The sequence below is a fragment of the Nanorana parkeri genome, unplaced genomic scaffold (genome assembly GCF_000935625.1).
Source record: "Nanorana parkeri isolate BGI_ZX_2015 unplaced genomic scaffold, ASM93562v1 scaffold267, whole genome shotgun sequence".
Classification (NCBI taxonomy): Eukaryota; Metazoa; Chordata; class Amphibia; order Anura; family Dicroglossidae; genus Nanorana; species Nanorana parkeri.
Genome location: NW_017306535.1, coordinates 311,291 through 330,932, shown reverse-complemented (window position 1 = coordinate 330,932; position 19,642 = coordinate 311,291). Strand labels below are relative to the sequence as shown.

The 19,642-nt window shown below is 42.6% G+C and overlaps 1 protein-coding gene across 1 annotated transcript in view; it reads right to left on the bottom strand.

Annotated features, from left to right (window-relative positions):
* ELF2 (E74 like ETS transcription factor 2) overlaps positions 1–19,642 on the bottom strand; it is an 82,473-nt gene that overhangs the window by 8,928 nt on the left and 53,903 nt on the right. The window contains exons 4-5 of the mRNA XM_018557106.1: positions 6,810–6,923; positions 834–1,007 (exon numbers count right to left, since the gene is read on the bottom strand). Of these exons, the coding sequence (XP_018412608.1) occupies positions 834–1,007; positions 6,810–6,923 (288 nt within the window). The remainder of the gene's footprint in view (positions 1–833; positions 1,008–6,809; positions 6,924–19,642) is intronic.

Below are 19,642 nucleotides of genomic sequence, written 5' to 3'. Positions count from 1 at the left end.
ATCTGTTTTTTTCAGGCCATTCCCTAATAAGAAAAAAAAAATACTGGTCATTGTTGTCGTTTACCCTCACTCCCTGCCTGCTGAAACCACTTTCAGATGATCAGGTAGGGGATATTCTCTCCAATGGAGGCCCACACAACAGTACAACCTGAAAAGGGTTTCTGGCCTTTGTACACTAAAGTGTTTTTTGTTTTTTTTTTAACTTGCGGGCTGAACAAAAAAAGAACAGATTTCTCCATCAATGCTTATGACGAATCCTCCGCTGTTTGCATTGTATTCTGACAGCGGCTGCTGTCCAAATACCTGAACGGAGGTAGCAGCTGAATGAGGATGCTGGGCAGAAGTTTGCCGACAGCGGCACCCATGGTGTTAATTTCGGCCGGTTAATCAGCAACCGGACAAAATTTGATGTGTATATCAGGCTTAAGTTTTTTTGTGTTCCATCTCATGCCTAAAGCAGTTTTAAGTGGTGAAAGAAATCCCCCTAAAAAGCACCTGCCAGGGATATTTTCACTTACAGCATCACAATGGCACTCTCAATCACAACTTCGAGGAAACCAAGTAAAGGAAGTTCCAACTATTTACCTCTACTTCCAAAAATATTAATTCACCGACTGTCATGCTGATCCAAAAATGGTACAAGCATCAAGATTATTTCTGAATGCTTGTTTTGGGTCAGTGTCTGAAAGTTCTGAAGCTAGAGGCAGAACAGGACGTTGATGACAGTTACCGTATTTCTCTTAATTCAGATTTCCTGTGCATGTTCAGCCGTTCAGAGCGGCAAAAATAACAGTGTTAGCTGACAAGTGATAAATAAGACAGAAAATGGATACCTTTCTTTTTTTTCATTGGCTCTCCCAGCTCAATAGATATTGGAATGGGAGAAGCATCCATTGGCTCAGAGTCTTCAGTGGACACTTCCACCACAGTTTCGGTAATAACATCTGGCCTCATGGCGGCATGGATGAATTCTGGGGTAGACACACATTGCGGGATGTACACTTCCACTGCAGGGAAATTAAAAGGTTTTGTACAATTTCTCTAACATAAAAAATAATCTTTTAAAGCATTGTACCCAACTGCCAAATTTGCTCTAAGGCACTTACAGTATGATGGAAGCCATTTCCTGGCTCCTGTTTTCAATATCAGTTCTAATACAACCCATATTTTGGCCAGCAAAGAGCAACACTGGCCAAAGCATGCTGGTGTGTACTGCCACAGCATACATTGGACAACATAAATGATACAGTCTATAGTTAACTACCAGTACAAACACCTTTCCAATTATCAATGTAAACGTCACCTGAAAGTAATTATGTGATTTTCAGATTTTAATTGGATGTTGCACTGTATTTCCAAGACAGCAGAGCTGGCCATACAAAGAACAGTTTTAAGCCAGATCATTAGAAATTGGCCGAAACACAGCCCCTGTATCCAATCTGATGCAGGCACTGCCCGGTTATTCGGCAGCCTCTTTAGCAATGGCAGCTATATACAATAGTTATCAGTGGGGATTCCTCCATACACGCTATTTAGAGTGGAAGGGGGAATCCATGGATTTCTCTCGTTCATTCAGCGGGGCTGATAGAGAGAAATTCATGGAGCATATGGTCAGCTTAAAAGAGAACTATGGGGTAACCTTTTTATCCCATAGTTCTCTTTAGGGTCACGGGAAGACATATACTAATTGCCTCCTGTGACCCAAAGATCAGTATATAACCGGCTATAGCTCGCTATATACTGAGAGTGCTGCAGCAGGGACGGATCCCGACAATACTGTCGAGATCCACCCAGCTGGCTGACTGACTGCGGGTTCTGCCTATCGAGAGGAAGATCTAGCTGTGCCCGCCCCCGTCCATTCCTCCAGTCAGCGCCGGAGGATCGGCGAGGGGGGAATCCCTGCAGGAAACGGTGATTGACAGTCACTGCAGGGAGATGAACGGGAAGTGAGTGAGTGACGGTATGTGTTTGCTCACTTCCCGATCAATACAGCCAATGTGTGACAGTTTCAATGTCACATGTCAGCTCTAACTATGAGGATGAGTGTAAATCACTCACCTCATAGTTCTCCTTTAACTCTGATCCAATTTCCGATAACCGTAGGAATTTAAAAAAGACAACTGATTTCGACAACACTGGTTTTAGTCAGTCTAAACAAAATATGACTCAAACACTAAAATTAATATAGATTATAGACATTTTACACCAGATGGGATATTTGTTTTGCGTTTTTCAAGCCCTATAGTGTTTGGCCCAGTAAGAACAAAATGTATTTGACACAAGGGAAAAGTGCCATTGTTTTTCTGCTCACAATCTTGCAAAGGTAACGGAATATTTTCCAGTAAAGGTGCCCATACACCTTACGAATATCAGTCAATTTTCATTTGCGATTTTTGTAAGGTTGAAGCGGAGTCTACAACCACAAATACTGTACAAACGTATGACGTTAACCTTTCCAGCATGCTAGAAAGCTTCGGCCGATCGTACGATTTTCGGCGGGTTAGTGGCGTGGTTGTACAGCGCAATTCGTAGGATCGAAACAGCGCAAGAGCAAATGAAAAGTTTTTCTCTAAATCACAGCCAATCATCCAATTAGCGGTGGAGACGAACGATAATCGCAGATCTGTGCATGATGGGCTGGTTGTGTGAAAATTTAACGATGGTCACGTTTTTCTGCCCTGAGGAAGGGACCCTGTGCGGTTCCGAAACATTGGCTTGGTGTTACTGTGACGTTTATGTCCAATTAAATGGACATGTTTGATGATATCATTGAGTGCTGGTGATTTATATCTATACTCTGTCTTGTGAACTCTGTCTGCACGGTGCCATCAGTGATTGTCAATGCGAGCACCACATTCTATATAGACCTAGACTGCTGTGAGGTGAGCGGAAGGCTTCTCCATCTACCCATTGAAAATTGAATAGGTTACAACCATCGTACAACGATGGTTGTAAGGTGTATGGGCACCTTAAAAGGCGTAGTGCCCTCAAAGCATCAGTGTAGCTGATGGCCCCTGCCCTCCCCCTGGTTGTGTGCACTGGCAGAGCTTTGAATGTTGTGTGGACAATCAACTGGCTGTTGAAAAGCATGATCCTTTGCCAAGCAGGGCAGACAGTAGCAGCACTTCAAACAAGCTTGTTCAAAGAGTCCTGGCAGCATAGTCACAATCTATTATGCATGATATACCACCTACTCGGTGAGGTACATTCATAAAAACTGTGCCATAACATTGTCAACACATTACCTGAATGGTACCTGTGCCAAACAAATGAACAATCTTTTCACTGTGAGCACACAAGTCAAATCTTGTCCCAATAGAACAAAACATGCGCCGAAGCCAAGGATCACATAAAAGGCATAAATGCTACAAAACAATAAATGTGCTTGATTGATTGGAAGTATGAAGATTGCTCGGCAGGGGGGGGGTTGATCAGCTATATTTATTTTAGTACAACCTGGTCATGTAATATTTGGAAATAATGCTGCTTGTGCACCATCTCATCCCAATATATTTCTGAATAATCTAGGGCTGCAACTATTATTTTTTTGATTAATAGCATAAAAAAAAAACATCTTTTATTTAAAATAAAATACAGCAATGCAGTGTTACAAAGTTTACTTCAGAATAAAAGTGCATCCACATTGTTTGCAATCGCACAGCACATTGTTTGCAGGCATTACACACTGCGGGCAGGAGTGGGGTGCCACTAAAATGAATGGCACTACAACGCACATCCTGCAACAGAATTTGTCAGGCCGACACCAAAAATAACTTTTTTTCCCACCTTTTTTAATAACGGTTTGTATTATTTTAGACATTTTAATTAGTTTCATGGATTTAAAATAATCTGAATTTAAAAACTCCAAGCCAATATAATAAAATAACCAAACTTCTTTTTTTTTTTTTTAAAGAACACACCAAAATTTGACAAAAAATACAATTACATGTAAAATTATATAGATGTATAAAAATATAAAAGTCCAGCTATCAGTTTAGAGTTAGCCATGAATACTGGACAAGGAGAATAATTGCTCTCACTCCCTCATACCTGACATGTGCAGCACAATCGTCATTTTCATAAGCAAGTGCACCCGAATTGTGTTTCACGTTCACGGGGTCAGGGGACTTTAAGTTTTTAGAGGGGTATTTTTAATTTTAACTTTATTTTTTAAAACTTTTTTTACATTTCATTGTAATCAATGTGATAGCACATTGGAGATGGCAGGCTCTCTTTAATGTGACACTAGGGGTCTATTAGACCCCTAGTGTCACCATTCTACTTCACTAGTTTTAGCTGGGGAATGACAGCTGCCTGTTGAGGCAACTGAATGTAAATACAGCAGGCAGTGGCTTGGAGCAATAGCCAGCCTGCTGTTGGCTATTTCAAATTGCAATAACCAATAGCAGGCTGGCTATTGCAACCGCCCACTGCCTGCTGTCAATCAGCAGAGGAAGGAACTGAAAGAGAAAGTTCTCAGGTAGACAGCAGGTAGTGGGAGCGTGCAATAGCCAGCCTGCTATTGACTACTGCAATTTAAAATTGCCAATAGAAGGTTGACTATTGCTCACAGCCGCTGGATGGAAGCAAGCCATAAGGAGGGGGCACAGAGGAGTGGCGAGGACACAGGAACGAGCACAGGGGACACGGCGAGGAGCAGTGGGAACAAAATAAGGGGAGTGGAGGCACAGCGCTCGCTACTTTCCGCTGGGCGCCAGCTGCAGACCAATGGGGAAGCAGAGCAGCGGCAGCCTCATCGCTGAGCACCGGCTGCAGGGGTCTGTGTCCCCTCTTGCATCACTGCTTGGAGCATTGGAGATCAGAAGGGACACAGAGCCCATGAAACAAGTAATGGAAAAATCAACTAAATCGATCATGACAACAACTCTCATTATTGACCATTGATTAAATCGATTAGTTGTTGCAGCCCTAAAATAATTTAAACACAATCCAGAAACGCCTCAATAATTCTATACTAGAATAATAGAAAGAAAGAAATGCAAAATGTGAAAACCCATAGCAAGCCACCAAACTTCACCTTACTGGGATATATAGAAACTAAGTCATCCTTTTCTACACAGACTAGAAATGTCATTGGTGGAGGTGGTTTATTGTACGCCAATGATCATCTCGGCACTCCCTTACTGCACACACTCAACAGTGGTGCTAAGATAACTACAGAAAATTGGGGGCCCTGTATGTTGTCGCAGGATGAAAGGGAACCACTGACCACAAAAAGTGTCTGAGTCTGTGTATTTTTACTTGCAGGGATGACCAAAGAAAATAAAACACTCATGAACAAGAAATAAACATGTAAATATGAAAGCAGTGGCGCTGATTTATAAATGCAGCGAATGTAACATTCATCAAGTAATTACTGCAGGTGAATCTTCCTAGTGCATAGGTTATAATTACAGGAAATGGTTAACCACCTGTGAATGTTTTGTCAATGTCACATTTACCGACTTGTGAAAATGCCTTATTTTCAGTGAGCAAAGATTTTAAATGTTGAAGAGTGACGGAAGAAAAAGACCAAGTGGATCATCAAGTCTGCCCCTTTTTGGTTTTTTTCCATCTTATAGAGTATAGATCTAGAAGTGATCAAGTCTAGGACTGCATTCCATACATTGTTCTGATAGATTTAGTACAGATAAACCTAACTGTGCTAGGTTTGTCCCAAGCACGTTTGCATTCACTTACTGTTGACTGACCACTACCTCTGCTGGAAGTCTGTTCCAAGCATTAACTACTCTTTCAGTAAAATAATATTTTCTAGGTTAGCTTTTAACATTCCTCCCGCTAGTTTGAGGTCATTGTTGCAGCAGTTATCTTAAAGTAATTTTTTATATGACTTCCAGTTAACATTCCACAGCCTTGCTGTTTCAAACTAACATTTTACTTTAGCAGGGCTTGAAAAATCCACTCGTCCTCTCATCTGTGACGAGAGGACGCCAGAGCCGGACAAGTAACTTCCCGGCCGGGAGCTTCTTGGATGGTGGTTTACATTCAAGCAATCGGGCGTTGCTTGTATTAGCTGCGGTTTTACACCCTCAGCCGCCGCGGTCACTGCCGGTCTTGAGACACACGGCTGCTCTGTGGCAGGAGATCGGTACACAATCTCCCTCCGATCCCCGAATGCAGGAAGTGATGTATGTTACATCACTTACGCATTCAGCTGTCATTCCCAGCTACAGAAGCTGGTGAAGCAGATCTCAGCTTCATCAGCATCTCTGGGGGTCCTTAGGTCACATGTCTCCATAAAGAGGACCAGTCATGTAAATTGGCTATCACATAGGGAGCTTCTTTGCCCACTATGTAAAAGCAATAAAGTTAAGTGTTAAAAAAAAAAAAAAAAAAAAAGGAGTAATAAATGTTTTTTTTTTTAAAGAAGCATAAAAAACCCCCACTCAATTAAAAAAACTAAAGTCCCCCGCCCCCCACATACACACAAAAACATGCGTTGGTGCGCCTACACGCGAAAATATAAAAAAGTTGCATCATTTTAGAAGGTCAGAAGACAAGAAATAACAGCCAATCAAAACCAAAGAATGAAACAGTATTCACGTTTCACATGCCTGTATGTGTAAAAAGCAAATATGGGACCCCCATGCAACATATAAATTACAAACTATACAACAAACCAAGACTTCCAGAACAAAGACATGGATACAGTTATTTACGTCAAACTGATCTCTTAACATCTGTATTAAAAAAAGACACAAACTCAACAATGAACAAAAAAAGGGGCCGTGCATTTTCTATTTTAATTGCAAGTTAGGAAAAAGAATGTGAGCAGTGCAGCACAATACCTGGGCTCCTGGAGTCCCGGAGAATGGTGGGAGACTCCATGTGTAGCAGTGCCTCTGCCGCCTCAATCGTCTTGTCTGTGCAATGGGCATTGCTGCTGTGTACAGATGCTTCAACTGTAAAAAGATGAGGAAACTATGAAAAAGACCGGCAAATAAAAAGGAGTGACTGCAGTGCATGATGGACTATAGTTTTGATTGTACAGTTTGTCTACAACCATAAAAATCAATCCAAACCAATCAATTTAGGAGCTTACATAAATTTGAAATACATCAACCACTAAAGCACATTGTGCATTTCCTACTCAAATAATATTTTATGCAAGTTTGACTTTCCATATACTGAATAAGCAGTCTGTAGAGTATGTGACCAAGTACATCATGTTACTGCTGTTCCACACCAACAGAAAAGAACCTTTTGTGCCAATAAGGCTGCTAACACAAGTGCAGCACACTGTATATATGTGGACAACTCCTTTTCTAAGACATTTTCATCTCTACATAGTTTATCCAAGTGCTAGTCTCTGTGGGTGCACCAATGCTCCAGAAACCAAAGAAATGATTACAGAACTGGGGAGCCAATAAATTCTAAGACAGAACCGGGAGTGTAAAATTGCATCAAGACTAGATACATGTCTTCATTCATGACGGTGTGTAAAAAGACTAAGCCTTTAGACACATGTCCATATGCAGCAGGGAAGCTATGGTTTTTTACTAATTCAAACCTGCTCATGTCGTCAATTTTTTTTTCTTCCACAGAATGAGCTGTAGTTTTCACTAAAGTTATGTATGTGATACGGCATTTAATTATAACTATACACAAACATAATATTTAGGAATATAATCTATATTACTTTTAAATAAAAGAAACAAAATACCATTAAACAAGCCTCAACTTACAATAGAAGAAAAATAGACTGATGTCAGATTAAGAAAAAGAACTAGCGATATTTCCTAAAGCATTGGGAAGAACACGCAGTGTACTGGCACACACCCTGCCAAGTATTTGTGTCCCTAAGCCCCCGGCAGCACCTGCTGCTCCCCATCCCACTCATGAAGCAAGGTGTCATCTTCAATTGCTCTCGCCATTTATGGCAATGTGCTCACAGCTGATCCATTCCAAGTCAGCAGCCAGCAGTGCCTGAGCCTATCTTTAGGTGACCCTTTCTACTGCATTCTGCAAAAGAGAAGGGAACAGCAGGATTCTGAACAGACCATCCAACCAGAGATTAAACTGGTTTTCTTTTTTAAACTGCACCCTAAGCTAGCTCTGCACCTTGCTTCACGAGACTAATACAAAGTCCCAGGGACCAGTTTATTGCTATAGACTATTGAATGTTAAAAGTCAATTTTGGAGTAACCTCCAGAAAAGTCTGACACTTGTAAAATGATGGTAGTACCCTTTTACATAAAATAAACCAGTATTCTGGACCCCTAAGCAGTTATTAAAAAGCATGTAGTACACAGTATTATATCAGGGCTGGACAAATCCCAGGAGCCAGGTAGCCAATGCTCCTTAAAAATTACAGCTGGCACCTAACTTTTGCGGGTTTCTCTCGTTGTCGTCAATGGAGATGGCTCTCAAAAAAATCCTGCTGGTACCTGAATTGGACAGGCTGATATTCTGGATCACAGCAGAGCAAGGGGCATGTCACATTAGCAAAATCCCCAAGGGAGAACCCACCTGCACTTCAGTGGCATTGCTCCCGCACTGGTTTAATCAGTAAGATGTTGCATCTCTTCCCCCTTGCTGTAGAGTGATATTTTGGATCTTTCAGTCAGTAAGGGGGCGGTAGGATTGCTCTCTAGTGATCCTATCGCTGGTTTTTAGCTGCCAATGACAGCATCGCTAATGTGACATGGCTTACAACCATGCCCATTTGCAAGGAAAAGTATCAACTGGTGGGGTAATCGCCTGTTTGCAAGCGATGGTTAAAGAGTTCTATGAGGTGAGTGATTTCCACTTATCCTCATAGTTAGAGCCAACCTGTGACAAAGAAGCTGTCACAGGTTGGCTGTATTGATCGGGAAGTGAGCTAACACATACCGTCACTCGCTCACTTTTCGATCATTGTCGGGATCCGTCCCGGCTGCGGCGCTCTCCGTATATAGCGGGCAATAGCTCGCTATATACTGAGCTTTGGGTCACGGGAGGAGGTTAGTATATGTCCTCCTGTGATCCTAAAGAGAACTTTGGGAAAACCACTTACCCCATAGTTCTTTATGGGGTAAGTGGTGCAGAGATCCCTTCCTGATCACAGCAGTATGGAGTGGATGTCACCGCAAAACTGCAATAACCGCACCCCATATGTGTGTATGGGGAATCTGATGTAAACTGACATGCTCACAGACTTGCATTGGATCAAGTCTGCCTGAAAAACTGACAGACGGAACGGATCGGAGCGTGAAAGGGGCCTAAGACGATCGTTTTGGTGTCTATAAAAATCATACCTGAGGTTCTGTGCCAAAAGAGCCATTATTATTCACCTTTCTCATGGCCTGTGTCTCCTATTATTCTTCTTCCTAATACTGCAGCCTCCACCACACATCAGCATTCAACACTACCGGAAGTGTCAGATACCCGTGTCCTCCACACCACACAAGCATCCGACACTCCCAGAAGTGTCAAATGACTTAAAGTGACATTAAACCCTCAGATTTTTTAACATAAAACAATACTGTAATGTGTGCCTCACTGTAATGCATGGTTGTTTCCCTTCTCTTTGCTGCTCTTCCTTTTAAATCTGTATCTCTTCTCATGCTGGGCAGAACTTCTGTTGTACAATTGTACAGTGATTGTGATCGTGCACTTCCCATCAAATGGCCGATTATTGTACGAACAACGGATCGCATTTGGTTTTCGAAGGATAATTGTAAGGTGTACGGGCACCTTTAGTATTACAACTTTTTTTTTAAAGAGACTAAAGGTTCCATGTCATTTAAAATAAAATTTAGGGTGCTCCTAATAGTATTTAATAAGAATTAAAATGGCTGCTCGTCTTTTGATCTCTACATAGTTTAAACCTATTTAATTAAATACATGAACAACAAAAAGGTAAAAGTGAACTTCGGTCAAAAAGCTAAATACATACCGTAGCTGCAGTAAACAAAAGGAATTTGATTGCACATGTTGGTACATTATGACATTTTGATGTCAATTCCCAAGCTGAGTAAAACTTGCATACATTGCGTAAGCATTGATTTTCAGAGATTGTATTTCTCCGAGACAAACACTTTCTAGGGAAATGCTGACGCTTTGATCCAATAGAATATTACAACCTGAAATTTAATTGCAAAGATCATCCGAACTCAATTGAACAATATACAGTCTAAGGCCTTGTTCACACCAAATGCAGACCAGATCCGGTCAGGTTTCTGCACACGCAGTGCAGTGGGTTGTGCCGCGTTTTTGATGCGTTTAGGGCCGGTTTTGGTAAACAAAAAAAAAAAATATGAGCGATATCGCTGCAAAAATCGCTCAGTGTGAATGGGGCCTAACGCTGAACTCATCCAATTGAGAACAAACTTCATTGAACATTAGAAATTCATAGTCATTCTAGGAACACAAAATTCAATAGCCTTTCTTTATGGAATGAATTAATTTAACATACAATTGTGCATTTGACACTATGATGCATATTAATATTTGTAGCTGCTTGATAATGATATGCAAGATCGGGTTATTTATTTATACAATACTTTCACCCATTGGCATTGATGAGGATGATATGTTCTGCCTACAAACTGTATTGAGAGATTACTGCCAATTATTAATATAATGTTAGAGCAAATATTCACTGCAATATCTGGTATGTTATTATCTCCGGGGGCTACATTATAATGAAGCAATGTTTGTTACTTGCACATCCGGACAAGGCTTTATAGGTGGCAATTTTGTTTTGCTGTAGGCACTTGTAGGAGCCTGCTTTATATGTCTGACTTTTTAGACTGTTGTGTGAGGACAGGCTCACTGGGTCATTTAGATAGGTATAACAGCAGTCAATAAAAGCAATAACATGAACCATGTACCAGATCCAGTTGCTGGAAATAAGCTGGGCCAGCTAGTGTGTAGCCATGAAAGGGTTACTAGGAACTATGGGCAACCCTGGGAATCTAGAGAACACTGAATATATCACACTTCCAAACGGACAATAAGCAGTTAAGGCTTTTACAAAGAGCGGCCACATTTGGAAGGCTGCCAAGAATATGCAAGCTCTAATCAGTCACTAGTAGGTGTTTCTATGGATATCACTATGCCAGAAACATACTGAAGAGAGCAGGAGTCATGAATGCGCTAATAAAGGCGGCTTAAAAAAAAAAAAAAAATCTAACGTGCCCTAAATATGTTTATATAAAAACACATTGGATTTGTATTTTCTCAACACTATAGATACAGGTACCATAGCACTGAACAACCAACCTGGGAAAGTAATGTTAATACTGGACAGACAAACCCCCCCTCATAAATCTGAAGCAGTATGTGCAAAGTTGCCACAGGGAACTTGTAATAGTGTATATATTTAACACGTCTGTGCAAATTTTGGGTCAGACAACCATTGTGTGTAAAGGTCACACGTCTATGTCAGAGACAGATTTTGCAACATAAGGCTCGGAATAGGTTTAAAGATGACTCAGTCTTCCACAAGTATGGGAGAAAGTGACCGACTCCGCAAATGCACTGTATGAAGCAATTCTGTCACCATCACTCACACTTGTGTGAAGCAGAAGTCGATTCTCATTTAGACCTCATTTGAGCAGACTGAAGATGATAGGATGATAGCACACCAGCATATGGTGGCACAATGATTAGATCCCCTAAGGCCCGGTTCAGGCGTTTTGTAGCGAGGTCATACGCTCTGCAAAACGCTCAAACACCGAAATCCCATTATTTCCTATGGGTATGGTTCACACCTGGGCGTATTACAGGCCGTATGAACGCGCTACAAAACGCCCTACGCCCGAAGAAGTACAGGAGCTTCTTTGGGGCGTTTTTGTCGCACGTTTCCATTGGGATACAGCCAAGTAGCCCTCGGAAACGCACGTTTGTCACACGTTTTTTTTTACCGCCAATCGCGGTAAAAACGCACGTCACGAAACATGCATATTCGAGACGCCTAGGTGTGAACCCAGCCTAAAAGATAAACTGCCAGCACTCAGATGGGTAAATGCGAGCAGTAAACCTTTACCTCCTCATGTATCACTTGCCCCTCCCTTTTAGATTGCAAGTCCTCACGGGCAGGGCCCTCCTTACCATCTCGTCTTGTGATTGTAATGTCTTCCTTATATTGTAAAGCGCTGTGCAAACTGTTGGCGCTATATAAATCCTGTATAATAATACTAGTTAAACATCAGCAGGGGTGTGGAATTCGTATCGCCCGACGCCCGGGACATGTAGTTCCGGGCGCCGGGCAAGTGGTTTTTGCACTGTTTTAGCTGGCTTTCTCACAGGAGTTCTAGCAACAGTGCTATGCTAGAACTCCTGTGTTGGAGGTGACAGGGTCAATAAAGAGTACCTGTCACCTCCAAATGCTATTACACAGGGGATTATTATTCCCTGTGTGATAGCAATACAATAAAAAGTTGTTTTTTTTTTAAATAGTTAAAAAGAAAAAGTAAAAAATATTAATAAAAAATGTAACTAAATAAAAATTTAAAAAATAAAAAGGTGATTAAGTAAAAATAATAAAACAAATGAACATTTTTTACAAAGTAAATAAAAACAGAAAAAAATAAAACCAGCCCCACGCGAATAAACGCGCAGTTACATCACTAGTTATATTATTGACAACATTTTTTTAATGTGTTCAAAAGGGTTGATAAATTGGGTGAATTCTGGCCTATCATCCAACATTGTTGCACAGATGCGGCTTAATAATCTACAGTAAACAAATCACCCCCAATATTATGACTGGACAGCTACTACAGGTATTCCTCACTTAACGACCGAGTTCCGTTCCTACGACCAGGTCGTTAAACGAATTGGTCGTTAAGTGAGGAACTCTATACAGTACTGTACTGCATTAGTACAGTACTGTATAGTGTTGCAGATGTACAGTACCGAACAGTGTACTGTACATCGGGCAATAAAATACTTACCGGGACCCGCAGTGAAGAACGGAGGATATCACTTCCGCCGGCGACACGTCGCACTGACGCTGACGCGCAAGGTCGATCGGCGGTCCGTCGTAAGTGCGAGTGGTCGCAAAGCAGGTAAGTCGGAAAACGAGGAATGTCTGTATAGCATACAAAGTCAAATTAGGGCATTAAAAAAAAAGGAGATCCATCCTCCGAGAGAAACAAGCAAAAAACAGAGGCTTGCTGGGTAGGAGGAGTTATCCCGGGCTGGACTACAATTTTTTGTTTCTTAGTGTCCAATCCCTCTGCAGGTGGGAGTATAACCCGACAGTATCAGAATTTCTGTGGCCCTTAAAAGGAAAACTATGAGGTGAGTGATTTTCACTCAGCCTCATAATCTGAGCCGACCTGCGACAATGAAACTGTCACAGGTCGGCTCAGTAGATCGGGAAGTGAGCGAACACATACCGTTGCTCGCCCACTTCTATCCCTGCAGAGAGCCGTGACTGTCACTATACATTGGTCCCTCCCCCCAAAACAAAACAGTTCTGCTGACTCCTTCCTACACACAGAGTCCATGCAAAGTCTCTTGGGAGATGTAGCTTTGGGCGCATGCTTAGAGCAGGAGGAACTAAACACCAAGAGGTGCCCCGGCAAGACTTTTACAAGCCCGGCCATTTTGTCTTTACTCAACATACCTTAATGCAAGCAACAGACCTGTAGAATTTATTTTTAAAAACGTTAATTCAATTTCCAAACTGTTAATGGTGTCCCTCCGATGATCATTCTCGAGGATAGTGATGGGGAAAAAAAAAAATCAGAAGGAGCAGAATGGAAATTTTTTTACGGACGTACAAAATTCCAACACTAAATGTGGTTTGCGTCGGGGAAATTCATTCAAAAATAGGATTTTAAAATCAAACGGAATTTGGAACGACATTCATAAGGTCTCCGATGGCATTATCAAATTTTCTGACAAGATTTTTCATATCAATGTTGGTATGAAAATCTACCAGTGTATGGCCAGCTTTAGAATCAACCCAAAGGATTTCAGGGCACAGATGGAGCCACATTCCAAAATATAGAATGTGTAGAAGGTGTAATCTATTAATTAAAATAATTGCAGAGTAAAAAAAAAAACAGAAGTTGAAGAAAAGCAGGAAATAGCAAATTACCATTTATAAATAGGAATTTTCTATAGTCATCAGCACCATTTCGAGGTGCTATTGCCATGCAAACTGCATCCACCTTGCTATACGCCAGGCAGAAGTTTCATAAATAGAGCCCATACTTTAATTATCTTATTGTGTAAAGAGGTCAGTATATAAATACTGTATAAAAGCAGTATACTAAACCAGGGCTTGACAAATCCCAAGGGCCAGGTCGCCATGGCGACTAGAAATTGTGTCCTGGCACCTGGGCTTTTGTCAGCCTCCTCTGCCACATCAGCTCCGCTCCCATCCCGTTCTCTGCGCTGGGAGCCCGCCCGCTGCATCCTGTGGTTTGTGTCCCTTTCGATGCCCATCTGTATCAGCAGAGGCAGCTGGGATCGGAAGGGACACAGACCATTGCACCTGGCGCACAGCAGGGAGCAGAGACCCCTCAGCCGCTGTGCTCCCCACATGCCCAACAACGCATCCCCCCTCCCATTTCCGCTGGATGGTAGACTTGCCACCAGCGGCAGAAAGCCAACGACAAGTCTCCCATCCAGCGTCCGATAGCAATTGCCAGCCTACTATTGGCTATTGCACCCACCCACTGCATGCTTTCTAGCAGCAGGGGGAAGACTTGAAGGAGAACTTTAAAGTCCCCTGTAAACACGTGCATAGCAACGGAATCACAAGCCGGTGCACCTACTTATGAAAACAAATACACGTCAGGTATCGCCATGTGCGCCAATTAAAACTGTAGTTGAAAATTAAGCTGTTGGTTAAAAAAAGTTAGGAGGCAGTTTGTTTTTTTAACTGGCTCCTAGATTTAAAACAAATGTGTCAAGCCCTGTATTAAACAATCTATGAAGTCTGTTATTCTAAAACTAGAGCAGTCTGTATTGTTGACTTATTTTATCCTGTTACTTTGTGTGTAATGTTTTACTATTTATCAGTAACACTTCATTTACTATTCATTTTGCAGTTCTTATCAACTGATGGCCCAGTTACATAACATTTAAAGTGAACGTATAGCCAAGTTATTATGCAAGCTAACAGCACTGATATACAGTAGAACGAGTGCTCACCTTTCTGGTCAATAACTCTGTAGAGAAGGAAATCACTGTTCCTACGGATGCAGCGACCACCAGAGACGATTGGCAGCCCAACACTCACTGTTCTCCTTCTCTTCTCTCTCTGCCAGCCAGCAGAAGACACTAATTGTTACTGAGCAGGTTAATAGACTGTCCGCTACAAGCAATTTGGACATGTGGGAATTAGGATTAGAGAGCCGTGATTGACAACTCGTGCCATTCACTCAGCTAATGCGAAGAAGCCAAATCCGGTGGCTACAGCGGTTTTCACCACTTCCAACAAATGGCTCGGTGGACTTTCTATAAACTATATTAGGCAGCAAGGTTCCAAACAGCAGTAATGCTCCATAACACCACAAATTCCTCAAAAAAGGTAAACAATTCCTAGGTGTACATTTTTTAAAATGTATCAAAAGTCAAAGCTATTTTTCTAGCCTTGGATAATAGTGAGGGGTTAGAACTAGGGATGGACCAAAATTTTGGCCACTGAAACATATTGGCAGAAAATAGCACTTTTGACAAAATGCCTAAAAGTGCTATCTTTCGGCCGAAATTTGCGGTGCATGCCTGGTTTCTCTCCTCCTCGCTGTGCACTGCTCTGTGTCCTCTCTGACACAGCGGAGCATCCAGCGGGGAGGAGAGAAAATGTCAGAAGAGGTCGAGCGGTGCCAGGGAGGAGAGCGCTGTGGAAGACTCTCAGGGCTCTCCTCTTGCACTATCCCCTCAGCCTCCTTTGACTGATCTGGATGAAGAGCAGTGTGGGGGCGGAGACAGCGCCAGCGATGAGGGGGAGGAATCAGCTGTTAAAATAGACCAAGCTCTCATCCCCGCACCGCTGGCTCACCCTCCTGTGACAGAACGGAGAGCGGTACAAGCACTCAGCAGCAGTGACCTATGACTGTAAATAACTGGACATAGTAGGAGTTACTATGTACCAGTTATGAATGAACAGGAAGTAATCTACAATAAAAAGATATAAACAAAATATTTAAACAAAATGTAAAAAAGGTTAGAAAAAAAACAATTTTCCGTTTCAGTCTGACATTTTTATTTATTTTCAGTTTAAAAATGTTAATTTCAGTGCACCTCTAGTTAGAACCCCTGTCTGGTATTTATTGGTGTGTGTCCCTGCTAGAAATCTTGACCCTCTCAAGTTATCCTACTGGCCACTGTCAATGGGGATGAATTTGAGGAACTCTTTGAAGGGGATGCTTGTCCTGGTGAAATATCTTATAAAGCATTAGTCTCACTTAAGCTGGCCATACACATTTTTTTCGTTCAGCGCGCAGGTTGATCAAAAGAAACAGACAATAGATTCCTCCATTCACGCTAAACAGCGTGGATGGACGAATATATAACGCTGGTCTGTGGTATTCTGACAGTGGCAGGTGTGTCGCTGTCAGGATACCCGAACAATCATGGCAGCTGATTGGCTGCCATGACTGTTCGCTTGAAAGTTTTCAGACCAGCTCCTTGATTTTCTAATCGAAGAATGTTTGATGGAAGGGTGGTGTCAGGGCCATGCAAAGAACGAATTTTGGCCAGTTAATCAAGAACCAGTGAACAGTGTATGGTCAGCGTTAGGGGAGACTTCCCTTCACTTCCTGCTCTGTCTACAGTAAAGTGAGGAGAAATCTCTCAAATAAACTCTTCCCTACGCACCAAAAAAAAGTTTTCCATCTTAAAAGAGTAAGGAAGCCAACCTTTTTTTGTCTACATTTGTTTTGGGTCACAGCAGTACATTTAGTAATGTACTTCTGTGAACTACAATCAACTGAAAACTAGCTAATGCCAACAATCAGCTGACAACGCAGAGCCACACCACAGTTGAGAAGGATTCCAACAATATTGTTGGAATTAGCCCCGATTGACTGCCAGCGGGGTCTGCCTCTCTGCGTACAGCTGAGAGCGAATGCCAACTGCACCTGCCCACTATCAGGCCTATAGCTCCATCCAGCGTCGGAGAAGCAAAATGGGGGGGGGTGTGACACCCTGCAAGGAGCGGTGACTAAGTTACCACTCTGCACTTGGAGCAGAGGCTGAAAGCGGACTGATCAGTGGTCACATGATCAGTCAGCTCTCAGTCTTAGAGTTGGCATGAAGCATCATGGAGAGTATGTTTTACACTCCCCATACTTCTCTCTTAAATTAAAAAAAAAAACAACAGCAAGAACAATTATAAATATACTGCAAAGAAGGGAAGATTAAAGGAAATCTAACATCGATGCATCTGTGTATACTGGTTGCCTGGATGTCTTATCCCAAGGCTTCAATACTTCGAAGTCACCAATATGCATATGTCTTCCTGGTCAGTGACACAAATCAGAGACATCCAGGCAATGTAGTCTTTTGCTGCAGCCACTAAATCACAACTTATCTACACTGTACCTTCATTACAAATGTTCAGTTACCCTGTTCCAGATGGTCTGTTAATGTCATGCAAACATTAGATCAGCTGATCATTATACTCACAATGTAGTCAATCTCTAAAGTAGTATGTGCTAATAAACATGAGTCCATCATGTCAAGCACTTGAGCAGCATTTTATTTAGGATACTACCCTGTCAATACAAAATGACGTAATATTCCATATTTACAAAAACGTTAATGCAGTTGTTACGTCAGAGAACTTCATAAAAATCTCCATGGTGCTCGGTCTGTAGACATAATCCTCCAGCTACGTGCCGGCCATAGCAGAGCACACAGACAATGCTCACAGTGCAGCCTTCACGTGTCTGCCTAGCTGCAGTGTCCCAGGTGCTGAAGCCCCGCCCCTCACTTCCGTGTTTACATCTCTCCTCTTCCCTCCAATTCCATCCGCATTGTGAGCTCACATTCCGCTGCCAATCAAAGCCGCCCTGAGCGCCCATTGGCCCGCAGCCCTGCCTCTACGCCGACGCTCATAGGCCAGTTCTCGGATTTCGAACCATCCCCGGGAGAGGATTGGCTGGCAGAGGCTGCCCATCATCCGAGCCCTCCGTCCCGTTTGATCTCTACGCTTCCGCTATTGAACCTTTTTTTTTTTTTCCTTTTCATATATACGTTACATAAAGAAATTAATGCAATTATAATGCTGCGAAGGGAACTAATCAGACAAGCAATCCCAGTGACAGCCCGGCCACAGTACACAATACCTGAATCAATCAAAATATACCAATCAGTGATCGAGGCCAGAATTCTAAGTATGAGCTCACATATAGCCATGTATTGACAATAACATTCCTGACACATTGCACACTACGCGATCATTTGCAGAAATATACGAGAACTCTAGATTTGAAAAACAAGCGACATAACAGTGATGCCTGACATTAGTGGAGGACAGAAGTGGCCGAGGGGCCGTCATCAGCTCTGCACAAGGTGGAATCCCATCTTCCCTCCTCTTTCTGTTCACATACAGCCCCCCAAACCCGCCAGGAGAAAGCCAAGTGCAGTGCCCAGCCAGACAGCGTGGCAGCAGACAACAATCTCATACACTTCCTGGTTCTAGGATCACTAGCACTGCAGGCTGCATTCAGATCACACATGTCGTCGGCCTCCCCATCCTCAACCCCCCTCCTATGCCTGTGCTGTGCCAAGCCAAGGTGATCACTTCCTAATTTGTCCTCCATCACTCCCTGCAAGTAAAACGTGCGCAGCTCCATCCCACCCCCTTCCCAGCCAGTGCCCTGCACACAGGGCCGGGGGTGGCCGTGCATGCTCACTGGAGCCGCCCGGAATCAAGGTCCCCCTCCCCTCGATTGCATGCATGCCCCGGGCTCGCTTTACCGGCTCTGATGAGCAGATCGAGCTGATTGGTAGATCCCTCATGCAGCGACGTCGCCATGTTTATCCCGGAGCTTGTGCTTCACATTGAGTCACAGCGGTATAGAGGAGGAAGCGGGGATACAGACACACAGTGCGTGTGTGCAAGGGGGAGGAGGAACACACAGATCCTTCCGCAGCCTACAGGAAGCACACAGCTCTAACCCGCTCACTACACTGCCTTGTGTTCATGGCACGATCCTTCCGCACAGAGTGTTCACACATACACACAGGAAGTGCTGCCCTTCACTACACACGGACACACACCTCCTGACACATAATACATGCTGCAAACATCAACACACTGACGTCTGACCAATGGCAGCTTACACTACGCCACAACAGCGCTGAACCTCAAGTCTTACCAACTTTACTGGATGAAGATGTCAAGTTTCAGGAAATGGTGTCAAATGATGATAGTATAGCACTGGGTTGTCATGTCTTCATAGACAAAGTTTACACTGTGTCCAATAAAGCCATAAAATAAAAATGATTATTTGGGGGTCACCTTCAGGCAAGAAGATCAGCTACATAGTAAACTTGTACAATTGGTGCAAGTATGAGGGCATCAACCCGTTCACCACCAGAGCCATTTTGGTATATTGTATCACAGGTTACAGTGCTACAACACACATTTCAGTCCTGAAGATTACTTACTCCTCCCCAAAGATAAAATACAATTTGTATATATATATCTATATATATATATATACAC